Source organism: Acomys minous (genome assembly GCF_964271855.1).
Source record: "Acomys minous genome assembly, chromosome: 18".
Lineage (NCBI taxonomy): Eukaryota > Metazoa > Chordata > Mammalia > Rodentia > Muridae > Acomys > Acomys minous.
This window is the reverse complement of record NC_140501.1, coordinates 49955086-49970010: the sequence shown is the minus strand read 5'-3', so window position 1 is coordinate 49970010 and position 14925 is coordinate 49955086. Positions and strand designations below refer to the sequence as shown.

General features: G+C 47.3%; 1 protein-coding gene across 3 annotated transcripts in view; it reads left to right on the top strand.

Moving 5' to 3' along the window:
* LOXL2 (lysyl oxidase like 2) overlaps positions 1 to 14925 on the top strand; it is a 94259-nt gene that overhangs the window by 25126 nt on the left and 54208 nt on the right. For all 3 annotated transcript variants that reach the window (XM_084767690.1, XM_084767689.1, XM_084767688.1), the window contains 2 exons: positions 2063 to 2473; positions 13059 to 13234. In XM_084767690.1, coding sequence (XP_084623816.1) covers positions 2110 to 2473; positions 13059 to 13234 — 540 coding nt within the window. In that variant the 5' untranslated portion in view covers positions 2063 to 2109. The remainder of the gene's footprint in view (positions 1 to 2062; positions 2474 to 13058; positions 13235 to 14925) is intronic.

Here is a 14925-nt window from a genome sequence, read left to right as displayed (position 1 = left end):
TTCCAGAGTTATCTGAGGACCAAGGCACCCGAGGTCTCTAGACACATTCTCACTCTGGAGGTACGTGTAGCTTCCCACCGGCTGTGATGCCCACAACCTTGAAGATTCTAAGTTTTCATTCAGCACACTCATTTAACCCCCAGAATGGACCTGTGGACTGCATGTGATTATGATCTACAGTCAATGGGTGAGGGGACAGATGTACAGAGATGTTTAATGTCTTGCTTGAGGTTGAACAACTGAAAAATATCAGAATGAGGATTAAACCCAGTTCACTGGGCTCTAGCACGTTCTCTCCCCACAGCAGACACACCCTCCTTGATGTTGGGCCCTTCAACTTCTCTTCCACTTGGCCACAAAGAGTTTAGCACTTTTCTGTGAGTTAGGAGCAGGCTGGTCTCAACTCCCGTCCCCCAGGGAGAGATACTATAGATAGGAAGGAAATTACCACAGGGCTCTCATAACTTCTCTGAGGGTGAATTCAGAACCCCTCCTTCTTGGCTCCATCATCTTCTTTTTCTTTCTTCTTCCTTTCCTTCTTTCTTTCCTTCCTTCCTTCCTTTTATTTTTTTCTTGGCTTTTTGGGAACTCAAAGTCACTATCTAAACCAGACTGGCGGCAAACCCTCAGAGCTCCAACTGCCTCTGCCTCCCAAGTGCTGGGATTAAAGGCGTGCACCGCAACTCCCAGCTTGCTCCATCATTGTCAAAGGAAGTGACAGTAGCCCTCTGCCAACAGAGCACTGAGTCTCATAATCTGCAGATTACCCGTCAAGGCCAAGGTCACTGTGATCACCTCAGTCATTGACTCTGCAGGGTTTCCCAAACATGGCCCATGGGAACAAAGCCACAGGGCCCTGGAGAACTGTGCAGGGTCGCAGAGGATTCTGTCAGACTTCCTGATGCAGTGCTACTTTGGAGGATCACTCAGACCCCATGCCCCGCTCATGACTCATTCCCCGCAGCCAGATCACCTTCCCATTGAGTAAATGTGTCAGTGAAGCTATGAAATCTGTCGTGGAGAAACCGGAGAAGACTAAGATTTGCCCTAAAGAAGTTTGTCATCCAACTGGACATGTTGAAAATCTCTTGGAAATCACCAGAGCCTACATTTTCTATAGCAGGGAAGACTGGGGAAACTGGCTTAGATTGCCTGTGAGGAGATGGAAGGAGTGCAAAGCAGGAAGGTGGTCTGAGAAGCCTGTGCTTGACTCTGGGACCCATTGTCCCCCCCCCCCCCCACCATACCATCCTTGTACCCCAGGAGGCCAGCCCATGCTGACTTCCCCAGCAGTGCTTAACCTTGTTTTTCATTGGGTTGAATTGGATTTTCCCATTAGAAGCATCAGGAACAGATTAGAAACCAGGAGGAGAGTGCCATCCTGTATGTGTCCCATGGCTTCTCCCTCTGGTGCTATAGGTGGCTCTGAGACCCTTCAGTGAAGAAGCCAGATGCCACTAGAGAGCCTTTTCCTCCTATCTGTGCTCCTTTCTAGAAACCATTGGTGTCTCAAGGAGACCAAGCCCTGAGAAGTAGTAGCTACCCTCCAATGACAACCAGGGGCACTCCCCTCATCCTTTTTCAGTTCCCCTGAACTCTGCTCACTTCTCTACTCAGGAAAAAAGGAAGATAGAGAAAGAGGGCTGGTGAGATGGCTCAGCATGCAAAGCAGCTTGTTGCCAAGCCTGATGACCTGAGTTCAATCCCCAAGACCCACCTAGTGAAATAAGAGAATCACATTTAGTTTTCCTGTGACCTCCACACCCATACAATAGCATGCATCTCCACATACATTCATAAAAATTAAATAAAAGAAGAAGTGAAAAGGTTTTCTTTGAATCGAGTTAAGAGTACTGATGACAGCATTCCAGGGATGAGGAAGGTGGTGGGTGACATTGGGAACTCAGTCTGGCATGGTCAAAACATAAGGTAGAAGCAGAAATGGGTTGGGATATATTCCAGAAGAGGGTTGCATGCTGAACCAGAAAGGTGATGTCACAGAGTGCTTTACAGTATCTATAGCATTTATGCTAGACTAATAGAGCTCTCTCTCTCTTTCCAGAAAATTCCTGCTGCCATTCTCTGACCTCTCCTCAGCACAGGACAAGGATGGAGATACCTTTTGCCTCCCACCTCTATGGCTGTTTGGCTATGCTTGTCTTCCTGCCCTCCCTGAGCCTAGCACAGTATGAGAGCTGGCCCTACCAGCTCCAGTACCCTGAGTACTTCCAGCAGCCAGCTCCCGAGCACCATCAGCGCCAGGTGCCCTCTGACGTGGTCAAGATCCAGGTCCGCCTGGCGGGCCAGAAGAGGAAGCACAATGAAGGCCGTGTGGAGGTCTATTACAAAGGCCAGTGGGGCACCGTGTGTGATGACGATTTCTCCATCCATGCTGCCCACGTCGTCTGCCGGGAAGTGGGTTATGTGGAAGCCAAGTCTTGGACCCCCAGCTCCTCCTACGGCCCAGGGGAAGGTAAGAGACTGTCCCGTGGAGCTGTGTGCGTGTCCCACAGCAAGGCTGGGACACTCCCTCACTAGCCTTCAAAGAAGTAATCAATATTAAGCATGAATTTCCAAGAGTCTTCTATCTGTCCTGCAGGGTGTGTCCTTTTGGAAAGCGGGTGGGAGGCCCCTAGGGAATGGTAGAGGGAGAAACCATCATGAACTGTCCAGGCTGTTCTCTCTTTGAGCATGAAATGTCTCAAGCAAGCCAAGACAGTTGGGGACCTCAGTCAATAGGTGAATTTTATTTTAGCCTGTGCCCATGTCACTAAGCCACACACGGTGTCTAGGGGTTGCAGTGTTATGCCTGCTTCCAGATTTCTCTTTCCAAGTAGGATGTTCGTTCACTCTCTCAAAAGTGCTCCTCAGTCTAGAGTCCTACCCATGTGAAGATCATCATCATCATCATCATCATCATCATCATCATCATCGTGTCTATGTGTGTGTGTGCATGTGCCCTTGTGATGCATTTATGGCATCCAGAGGACAATGTCAGGTGTTGTTCCTCAGATGTTATCCAACTAGGCTTTTTGTTTCTTTCTTTTGAGTTTTGTTGTTGTTTTGTTTTGTTTTGTTCTGTTTTGTTTTTGAGGCAAGGTCTCTCAATGGACTTGAACTCACCAAGTAGTTTAAGCTGTTAGGCCAACAAGCCCAGGGATCTTCCGATTCTCCTCCCCTATGACTGGGACTACAAATGAGCACCACCACACTCATCTTCATGTTGTATGGCATATCACTCACTGACATCTGGATGATGCTCTTTAAGAACTGTTGTCCACGCCCCAAGTTGGGAACGCAGGTGTAGGTGAAAGGTAGCATTTGCAAACAAATGTTCTTCTTGGGGACAAGAGATGGCTCTGTGGGTAAAGAGCTTGCTGTCCAAGAGTGAAGACCTGAGTTTGGATATCTGGGTGTGGTGGCATGTACCTGAAGCCTCATTGCTAGGAGGTAGAGACAAGTGGATCTTTGGAGTTCACTGGCCAGCCTGCCTAGCCAACTGGTGAGCACCACGTTCATGAAGGACTCTGTCTCAAAACATAAAGTGGAAGATACCTGACACCGTCTGGTGTCCATGCAGGCTTACACACACACACATACCACACATGTGTTCTTCTAGAAGCTGCATCTCCACCCCACGTTGGTCAGTCAAGCTCCTCCCCAGCTGAGCTGCCCACAGGCCTTTGCATGAATCAGACTGTTGGACTAGAGTGAGCTGTGTTCCCACGCCCTGGACCAGGGGCCAGTGCCATGATATCTGCACAAAACTCTCCTGAGTGAGCATAAAATACAGAACATTTCTGACCCAACCCAGAACATTCTGTTCTCAAAGTTCTGGGTGTGACGGTATCCGTAGCTGGGTTGAGGGGACCTTGAGATAGCCACGTATACCCTCCAACCCTCCTTTCAGTTATCCTAGAAGTGACAGGAAGAAAGGGGTCCCATTTTCTGCAGACCTCACCTCCAGACAACAGAAAGTTTCCTGATGGAAGAACTGGCCTAAGAGCCCATGCTCAGAGTCACATGTTCTAAAGGCTTGCTCTGGGTCACTTGGCAGCAACAAGAGCCAAAGCAGCCAAGACCAATTAGCTGAGGTCTTTAGAACCACTTCCTGTATCTGACTAAACCTCCATATGTCCACATCTCTGTTTATTCTGCTATCTTAAGTGATCCAGGGCTTAGGTCAGATTTATATTTTCCATTCCAGATGCTTATATCCTCAAAATTTTATGACCAATACTTTCCAAAGATAGTGTCTTTTACCCAGAGACAGATTTACTTTTTAATCAGATTGGCAACAAATCTATCAAAGGATGAGGCATTTGTGGATCTTCACCCACAGGAGGCAGCATGGGATGGCAGGACAGGTGGGCCAGTTTGGTAGCATGGGATGGTGCAGATACAGCTGCCGAGCAGGATGATGGAGATGGAGAAGGAGGAGGGTTTAATTATTGATTACAACCAGGGCTGAGCCATGAGCCTGAAGAGAAGCTGGAGGCAAGCGCAAGGAGGTCTCTAGAAAGTGGACATGCAGTGACCAGATGATGAACTTCTAAGGGCCATCCAAGTGGACGCTGGGGCCACCGAGGCTTATATCAGCTGCAGTTTCAGGAAAGGATGGGGAGAAGGAAGTAATAGACAGACTGAACAGTGCACGTCCAAGGGATTTAAAGCAAGCTGTCTGAGAGATAACACAATAGCTCAGTTAATAAAGAGCCTATGAAGAAGACCTGAGTTTGATCCTTAAACCTACCCCAACAGACACACACACACACAAAGAGGAGGAGGTGGTGGCTGAACATGGTGGCATGCACCGGAAATCTCAGCACTAGGGGCGGGCACATTCAAGGGATCCTGGGCTACTCACTGACCAGCCACTGTAGCCTATTGGTTTTCAGGCTAGTCAGAAAACCTGTATCAGGTGGGCAGCTCCTCAGGAATGACACATACATGCACATTTCCACAGACACAAACACATATGCATGCTGCTGTATACTCAAATGTACACACAGAGTTCAGCCATCTGGATATAAAGTGGCATGTGGTTTGTACCATGATAGACCTTCTAAATATAGGTGTCTTTGACTTTCATCAGCCTCAATGGAGGTTTTATTTTAGTACTGGGTTCATGGTATGCACTCAGTAAATCTGAGCTGGCTGATCTGCTTTTCTGTGGGAGAATACAGAAAACAGTTCATGAAACAGTCTGTTGTATGATGACCACAGAGTCTGGCCAGTGTCCTGGCTGGGGCTGGTGGTGGTGGTAGTGCCCAGTGGAGCCTGACCTGGGAGTTGGGCTCTGTGGATGGGCTGAACGATGTAGCTGCTCTCCTGGAGACTCCGGACACCTCCAAGGTTCAAGCAATTATGATGAAAACTGAGCAGACGTTGGGGACCCTCTGAATGTCACAGCCTAACCTGCAAGCAGGTCTCAGCTCCCGAAGCCTCTCTGAGCCAAGGCAAGCCATGGCCCTTTCAGAGAGCTCTAAAGAGGGCAGTTGGCCTATTTCATACCCTCTGATGGGCTTTCACGGTAACCTGAAACAGGCTGAGGACCCTCTACCCAACTCTACCAACACTGCAAGGCCAAGAACCCTGCATGTTCTGACTTGGGATAGCTTCCATTGCCCCGATCGAACCAAGGCCTCAGCATCCAAACCCATTTCCTTTCTGCTCTTCCAAAGCAGCTTCTAATTTGTTTGCATACTCCTTTCATCAGGAGAGGGGTTTCTGTGAGTGAGTGGAAAAAGTAAAACACAACTTTGCTTCTGATGGTTTTTTTTGTGTGTGTGTGTCTCAAATATGAGTCTCATCTTATGTCCCAAGTAGCACTTTCCTAGCATCCAGGTGTCCCGTAGGTGCCTTAGGACCGCCTCACATTTCCACAGGCAGACATTAAAGCAGGTTGTGTTGGAAACAGGACAATCCAGCTGGTGGGTACTAGATATATTGGAGAAAATAATGGCATGAGACCAGACCAAAGAGGGAACCATGGAGTATTATATCATCTTAAGCAAAGTGTAGGTTTGCGTATCCTGCATCTAATAGAAAGTGTCATGGTCTAGCATAGCAAAGCATGAAAGGTAGAGGAAAGAGCAGTTCTGATGGGTGACAGTTTCCTCGGTGCCCCAGGGTGCTGATTTCACATGCTTTCCTAGTCTATGGTGTTCTTTTAAAGGTGCTCTTGATTTTTTTTTTTTAACAATAGCCAAGTGATGGAATCAAGCTAGATGTTCATCAAGGAAAGATTGAAATCTGGGTGTAGTGGTGCACATCTTTAATCCTAGCACTTGGGAAGTCGAGGCAGGTGGATCTCTGGGAGTTTGATGCCAGCATGGTCTACAGAGTGAATTCCAGGACAGCCAGAGCTACATAGTGAGACCCTATTTTGGGGGGAAAAAAACCTAAAACGAAGAGATGACTGAATAAACACACTGAATATTAATCAGCCATCACAAAAGCAAATGAATATATACTAGGTAGGAAGCAAAAAGTTTCTGGCCCCCCTCCATGCCCAAGTGAGGGCGACATCCTTGGCTACAGATGGAATAAGGGCACTGCCTCCTTTCATAATCTCCCCTTTAGCAACTCAGCTCTGCTCAGCTCAGAATGTTCTGGGGGAAGAAGCCTCTCTGGCAAGATGGAGGGGCCCTTCCGTTGCTAGTACGCAGTAAAACAAATATGAGCTCGCTGTAGAAACAGCCATCTATTAGCAAGCGTGTGTTTCTGTGGAGCCTGACGGCTTGGAAGCCAGCCCAGATTGAGAAAGTGGCTGGAAAACCCAGTCCAGATGTTTTCAATCAACTCATTGTTCCCACAATGAGCCCAAAGCTGTCTCCTTTGAGCAGCCACCAGCCAGGCATCAGAGTACACACGTTGTAGCAAGGCTTGCAAGTCAGGAGACTAGCCCCGTGTCCTCCTTGGCCTTGAAGAACCTCAGCTCCACTCAGCAATTTTATAATCTCTACAATGGGAGTGTTTTCATCCACTCTACAATGGGAGTGTTTTCACCCCATCCCATCTATGGGAACTATAGAATACATTAGTTTTTTTATGCTTAGAAGAAGGAAAAGGTGCTCAAACGTGTCTGTAGGCCCGTTCATTAGCTTGTTGGATCTTTATGGCAACCTGTCTGTTGGTCATCCCTTTGACTTTAGAAATGGGCACAGGTTTTTTTTTCAATAGTTGACTGAGTCACAGATTACCCAAGCCTGTGGCAGATAAGACTTAAACATGGGTTTGTAGGCCTGCTGTTCTCGTACGCGTCTAAAAGAACCTATGGAAAAATGACAGGTTTGGTTCGGTTTGGTTTTGTAGAGGCTCAGGGAGCCAAGTCTTTGCTGTACAAACATGAGGACCCAGCACCCACATAAAAGCCAAACATGAAGACCATAGTTATGTAACCCCTGCACAGGGGAGCAAAGACAGTGCCATCCATAAAGCTGTTGGGCCAACCAGACTGGCTGAATTGATGAACTCCAGGTTCAGGGAAGTGCTCTTGTTGCAGAAATTAAGGTAGCGATCAACAGAGGAAGGCGTGCTAATGCCCTGCTCTGGCCTCCGTATGTGTGCATTCACACATGTAGGCAATCTTACATGTCTTTTGCAGGTACAGCACACACATGTGTATGTACACTCAAGTACAAAAACCATCTGGCATATGTCTCACTTTATATTTTTTCACTGCTGTAAAATATATGTAACGTAACTTGCATCTTAACCATTTGAAGCCCATATACAGCGCAGTAGGGTTAAGTATGCTCCCATTTTTGTGCAACTGATTTCCAGAACATTCTTGCAAAGCAGAAACTCAGGACCCATTAAATAGCTGCTTCCCATCCTCCCTACAGCCGCTGGCAACTCCCATTCAGCTCAGTTTCTCAGAATCTGACAACTCTAGGTAGGAATCATCCTGTGTTTGGCCTTTTGTGACCAGTTTTTTCCCACTGAGCAAAAGATCCTCAACGTTTGATGCTGAAGCTCCAGAATTTTCCCTTTTACAGTTTTGCCATGTATGTGTGCGGCTTGTGGACAGATGTTAGCTGCTGCTATATCTTGACAGTTATGAATTGTGCTGCTCTGAACATCGGGTTGCAAACACCTCCCCAAGGCCTGGCTTTCAGTGTCTGTCCCTCCCTCCCTTCCTCCCTTTCTTGATCTGGGTCCTTGTACACACTAGACAAGCACCAAACCACTGAGCTACACTCCCTGCCTTTTTATTTATTTATTTATTTATTTATTTATTTATTTATTTATTTGAGACAGGATCTCACTCTGTAGCCCAGGCTAGCTTCAAACTCCTGCCAAGTCTTGTTTTAGCCTTGTCTTGTCTTATCTTTCTTTTTTTTCTTTCTCTCTTTCTTTCCTTTTTTCCCCCCTGAGACATGGTTTCTCTGTGTAGCCTTGGCTGTCCTGGACTAGCTTTGTAGACCAGGCTGTCCTCAAACTCACAGCGATCCACCTACCTCTGCCTCCCAAGTGCTGGGATTAAAGGAGTGTGCTGCCACCACCTGGCTCTTTTTTTTTTTTTTAAGTGCTATGATTACAGACATGGATCTAAGGACATAGACAAATTTTTTTCCCTTTAAATTTTGAGATAGGATCTCAACAAGCTATCCAGGCTGACCTAGATCTCAGCGTGTAGGCAGGTTGGCCTCGAACTCATGATCCTCTTGCCTTAGTTGGCTTAGTAGTTATAATTACAGCTACATGCCCCCACACCTGGCTTCAGTTTTTGAATTTTGAATCATATGCTAGCTTTAAAATTGGGGGGCTGAGGTCCTAGCTTGGCAGTAGAACAATTGCCTAGCACATACAAGGCCCAGAATCCTATCCCCAGCCCGGCCCCCCACTACAACAAACAAAACAAAGAACAAGTTTTGAAAGGTGGGCGGTGGTGACAACATGCTTTTAATCCCAGCACTCAGGACGCAGAAGCAGGTGGGTCTCTGAGTTCAAGACCAGCCTGGTCTACAGAGCGAATTCCAGGACAGCAGAGATAAGCAGAGAAACCCAAGTTTTGAGGAACACTGTACTGTTTCTCACAGCATCAGCACCAATGATGCACAAGGGCTTCAGTTTCTCCACATCCTCCCCTGCACCAGTGTGTTTGCCATTCCCTGTGTTTTTGACAGTAGCTCCTCCCAAAAGATACTTTTCTTGTTGCTGTGACCAAGTGTATGTCAAGAAGCACCCTAAGAGAAGAAAGGTATATTGTCCATAGTTTTGAAGCATAAAAGTCCATAGTGGTAGTTCTACAGCAGCAGGAATCTGCAACCTGGGACTTGTTGCAGTTAATTTAAAAGTAGGCCTATTAAGCTGGGCTGTGGTGGTGCACCTTTAATCCCAGTACTCGGGAGGCAGAGGCAGGGGTATCGCTGTAAGTTCGAGGCCAGCCTGGTCTACAAAGTCACTCCAGGACAGCCAAGGCTACACAGAGAAACCTTGTCTCAAAAAACAAAAACAAAAACAAAAACATATATATATAAATAAAAAGTAGGCCTATTAATATTTATTATTAGCCCTGTAATTATTACGGTGGTGTTATCTAGCCCTCTATTTCAATCAATAAAGACACAGATACCTGATAAATTTTAGAATAGCCTAATTTCACCTGGGGCATGGCAGATAATGACCTTCTAAGCTAGCTTTACCTCTCAAGCCCCATAGCAACACCATTTGATCTAGTAATGTCTATGTCTATCTGGGCTACCCTCCCATCTATAATTCCATAAATACTTGTTTACTCTCTCATCTGGATCGCTTTCTTCCATCCAAGTTAATCTGGCCACATACTCCTCTCTAGGCTAACCCATCCAGCCTCCCACTTCCTTCCTCTTCTGGTTTCTGCCCCACCCCCACCCCACCCCGCTCCCTCTCCCGTGATCCTTCTGTCCTCAAAGCCCTTGAACTTTGGCCACACCTACCCTGTTCTGCCCTGCTTTTTTTTTTTTTTTTTTTTCAGGACAGGGTCTCTCTGTGTAGCCTTGGCTGTCCTGGATTCGCTATGTAGACCAGGCTGGACTCGAACTCACAGTGATCCACCTGCCTCTGCCTCCCGAGTGCTGGGATTAAAGGCGTGTGCCAACACGCCCGGCTCTTTTTTTTTTTTAAGATTTATTTATCATGTACACAGTTTTCTGCCTGTGTGTATGCCTGCAGGCCAGAAGAGGGGACCAGATCTCTTTATAGATGGTTATGAGCCACTATGTGGTTGCTGGGAATTGAACTCAGGACCTCTGAAAGAGCAACCAGTGCTCTTAACCTCTGCACTATCTCTCCAGCCCCCAGGTTTAGGTCTTTTAATCAACCAATCAGGAATAATTTCTTAGACAAGGTTACAAATATCATTTGGAGGTACATGAGCATCTGCTCATAAAAGACAGCAGGCACACCTTGTGGAGCAAATTAATTAACAACCAAATTCAAAGCACCAGACCATGCTGTTACAGGGGCGCCTCACCACTTGTTATCTTTGCCTTTGTCTTTGTTTTTGAGACAGGGTCTCACTATGTAGCTTGGAACTTGCTATGTATACCTGTCTGGTCTCGAACTCACAAAGATCCACCTGCCTCTGCCTCCTCAGTGCTGGGATTAAAGGTGTGCACTACCAATCTGGCCTATTCCCTTACATCTTGACATACAGAAAGCAGGGACCTGACAGGAAGTGTGGTCACATTAAGGTCCTTCCCCAGTGACTCACTTCTTTCCATCATGGCCCCCACCTCAAAATGTTTCCCAAGCTTCTAGAGCAAGTGTTTAAACACAGGAGCTCGCAGAAGACACGTCACACTCAAGCCACACCACCATCTCGATGGTATGAGATGGCATCTCATGGTTAACCCTCTAGTGCTTCGCAGGTAAAATTTCCTACTAGTGTTAAGAAGGTGAAAGAACAGGAGGAAGTGGGCCATACAGTGACTTTGCTGAATGTGTGATGAGGCAGTGACGTAATGGCCTGTCTCTGAACCAGGCACGGTGAAGAAAAAGCAGAATCGTGAAGCCACTAGTTGGAGAACTGACACCTAGGCTTCTGGTCTCAGGGATGGCCTGGTGCCCAGAGGCTGAGCTATCTGAGCCAGGCTCTGTGTCTATGAAGAGAGAGTCATAGTATCACTTAGGTCTTCCCGGGGTCAAGGTAGTAATGCAAATGGATGTGCCCTAAAACCAGCAAACCCTTGATCACAGAGCCAGTGAGCATATCCATGGATGGCCAGAAGCCAGCTGCTCCACGGAGAGGCAGGGGAGGCCGGCTTGTGCTGTGGGTATAACCAAACTCCACATTCTTGTCATTGTCCTCATTCTCAAGTCATGACAGAGCAGCAATGAACTATCTCTAGTCAACCCACACCTCTGCAGCTCACAAGTCCCTGTGTCGTCATTTTGCTGGTAGGAAAGGGGCCTTGGCCTGGGCTTCAAAGCTCAAAGCGGCTCAAACCCAGGTTAGTCTCCAAAGTCAACTGCATCCTGCGTGGCCTGGCCCTGGAAATCTGATTGGGGTGGCAAGGGAAGGAAGAAAGGACAGAAGACACACAGACAGGAAAGCTGGGATTGGGTGAGTTACGCGGGTTCTGGTGGAGCAGCACCAACTACAGCAATCCAGACCTTCAGCCCTTGCGTTATTACAGCCCAGAAGGAAGGGTTAGAGAGCCTTGTTAGGAGGTCTCTGTAGCAGAGCGGTCAGTCTCAGGCTGCAGTCATTCAGGATAAAGAAGCTGTAGTTACTAGTTTTCGCACATGCTGTCAATATCCACACATAGACCCGAGGGAGGCTTTGCCCAAAGTTCCTATGGGTCTGAGGCCTTGGCCCTTGTCAGTTATACACATTCACTCAAGACTTCATCTGCTCCAGTGGTGGTTTACCCCCTTCCCCACAGAGGCTCATGTATTTGAATGCTTCATCCCCAGTTAGTGGAACTGTTTGGGAAGGGTCAGGGGGTGTGGCCATGTTAGAGGCAGGCTTTGAGGTTACAAAAGTACGTGCCACTCCCAGTTCTCTCTCCCTGCCTTGAGGTTGTGTCTCAAGATGTGATCTCTCAGCTACTACTCCAGCACCTTGCCCGCCTCTCTGCTGCCTTTCTCCAGCCACGGTGGTCATGGACTCTAACCCTCTGGATCCGTAAGCCCCAAATTAAACACTTTCATTTGTAGGTTGCCTTGGTCACAGTGTTTTGTCATAGCAACTGAAAAGTAATTTAGACAGCTCGTTACACATTCGCGCAGGGCTTCCTCTACTCCCCACAAAAGCCCCCACTCACAGTGGTAAAACTTCCTTGTCGGAAGGGTGAGGTGGCTCAGTGGGTAAAGGTGCTTTCCATGCTAGGCCACCTAAATTGCATCCCTGGGGTTCATATAAATATGGAAAGGGAGATCCAACCCCACAAAATTGCTCCCTGATCTCCACACCATCTCACTGTGACATGTGTCCCTTGCCCTGTCCCCCCCAAACACACATCATGCACACATACACAATAGCAACAGTAAGTAAAATTAAATTTGATTGTTAAATTGATTTGATTTAAGATCTAGGAGACTCAGCTCTGGGCATGTCTATCAGGATGTTTCCATAGAGACATAACTAAGGAAGTGGGGGTGGGGGAAGGAGAAAAACAAGGAAGCCAGCTGAGCACCAGAATTCACCTCTCTCTGCTTCCTAACTGAGGGACACAGTATGGCCAGGCACCTCACTTCCTGATGTCATGCCTTCCCACCATGCTCGACTGACCCTTCTTCCTTTACTTTGTCTCTGCCAAGTATTTTATCGCAGCAGTGTTGAAAAAGACGATTGATGTGCTACACAGCTTCCAGAATTCAACCTGACTTCTGTTCTCATCATGCTCAAACTACCCCCTCCTCCGATCTCCTCAGCTGCCTATCCTGGCAAGGGAATCCCGGCGATCTAAGATTAGATGTGACAGCGTCACATTATAAAAATCAATTGATGGCTACACACACCTGTCAAAATTCAGGAGAGTTCTATGTAGGATGAACTCGTGCCCTTGCTACCTAGATCTGCACTGACAGGATCTTTCTTGTTTTCTCTCCTCCACTTCCTTCAGGGCCCATCTGGCTGGATAATATCTACTGCACTGGCAAAGAGGCAACCCTGGCAGCCTGCTCCTCCAATGGCTGGGGTGTCACTGACTGCAAGCACACAGAAGATGTTGGCGTGGTGTGCAGTGAAAAAAGGATTCCTGGGTTCAAATTTGACAACTCATTGATCAACCAAATAGAGGTAAGCTCTGTGCCTTTTTTAATTTTTTTTACACTCTTGTGAGTATGGAACCCAGAACCTGTGTGTACTCAGCCTCCACATGCTCTCAATAGGGTCTTCACTTGAGTATACTTTCTTTTCCTTGCATATACGATGCCTTGCCTGCTTGTTGTTGAGTACAGGGCATATGTGGAGACTCATGCCAGCTAGATTTGATGCAAGAGCAAGTTGAAAGATTTCTAGAGAATGGATACCATTGTGTGTGTGGGTTTTTTGCCCTGTGTATGTCTGCGTACCACATTTATGCTCAAGGAGTCCTGAAGAGAGCATGGGGTCCCCTGGACCTGGAGCTACAGATGGTTGTGAGTTGCTATGTAAGTGCTGGGAATTGAACCCGTGTCTTTGGAAAGAGAAACCGGTATACTATTGACTACTGAGCCATCTCTCCAGCCCCTGGATTTACTTTTGAAGAGAGAATTGGAATTGCCCCCATTTAGGCTCCAGGAGATGTCCCCAGACTGTGCCCGAGTTGTCATCCTTCCGTGACTCACGCTGCCCTGCTTCCCTCTCCTGTGCCCCCAGAGCACACAGCACACACTGGACCTGGTCCAGGCTGCATGGTGCATGGAATGAGTTTCCATCCTCTCCTCGGCTGGCATTTGAGGCCACATCTAGTCATCATCCTCGAATGTGCTTGTTCATTTACGATAACAAGAGTGCCGTGGAGTCCATGCCATTCAGGGACTGAACACCGCTAACCCAACTTTGGTCTTCCACGGAACTGACTTTGAGGAGAACAGGCTTGTGCAACCCAGTGTGCCAGGACTTCGCATGCGCACTCTACATCCCCGTAGGAAACAGCACCCACATGTATATATCTGTGCTCTCTGATGAGACCAGAAGCTCCTGCAAGGCAGATGCTATACCTTAATCCGTGTTGCATTCACCACAGAGAACTCTAGGGACCACATGTGAACAAACTTCCAACTTTTGCATTTCCTTCTCCCTAGAAACGCATACCAGAGATTTCTATTCCCTTGGGCAGAGAAGCATCCAAGATCAAGTATTAAACTATACCTCGAAGAGAAACACATAGGCTAGACATTCCTTCATGGCATTGCCCTGCCTCAGCAGACAGCGAGCTTAGTTATGACATCTTCAGTGGCCTTTTTTTTCCCAGCTAGAAGCTCAGCATGCCCACTTGGAGTGCTGAGAGAACAGAGGTCCAGGCCCTGTGGCTAAGAAGATGTTAGAGGTGTAATTAGAAGGAAAAAGGTCAATCTATCAGTCAGTATAGGGTTGTGAGAGAATAAGATCCATCTGCTGCTGGCAAAATAATAATAATAACAATAAAAAAATAACCCTGCAAAGGGGGCTCTGAGAGCAGCACTTCCACAGGTTAATGTTAAGCGACCTCCTACCGTGTACTAATTACAATGCTTAGCATAGGAAGGGAAGTTAAGATGTAATGTGGTTTACTTATTTTATTTACTTAATTGGGGGAGGGGGGGAAGGGGTCAGGGTCTCATGTACCCAAACTGACCTAAAACTCAATATGTAGCCAAGATGATCCTCCCATCTCCATCTCCTGAGTGTTAGGGTTCCAGGCTTGCACTACCATATTGCGCTTATGGGCTTCACACATGCTGGCCATTCTACTGACTGGGCTGCCTCCCCATCCATACAACATGGTACATGGAAAGCAGAACCCC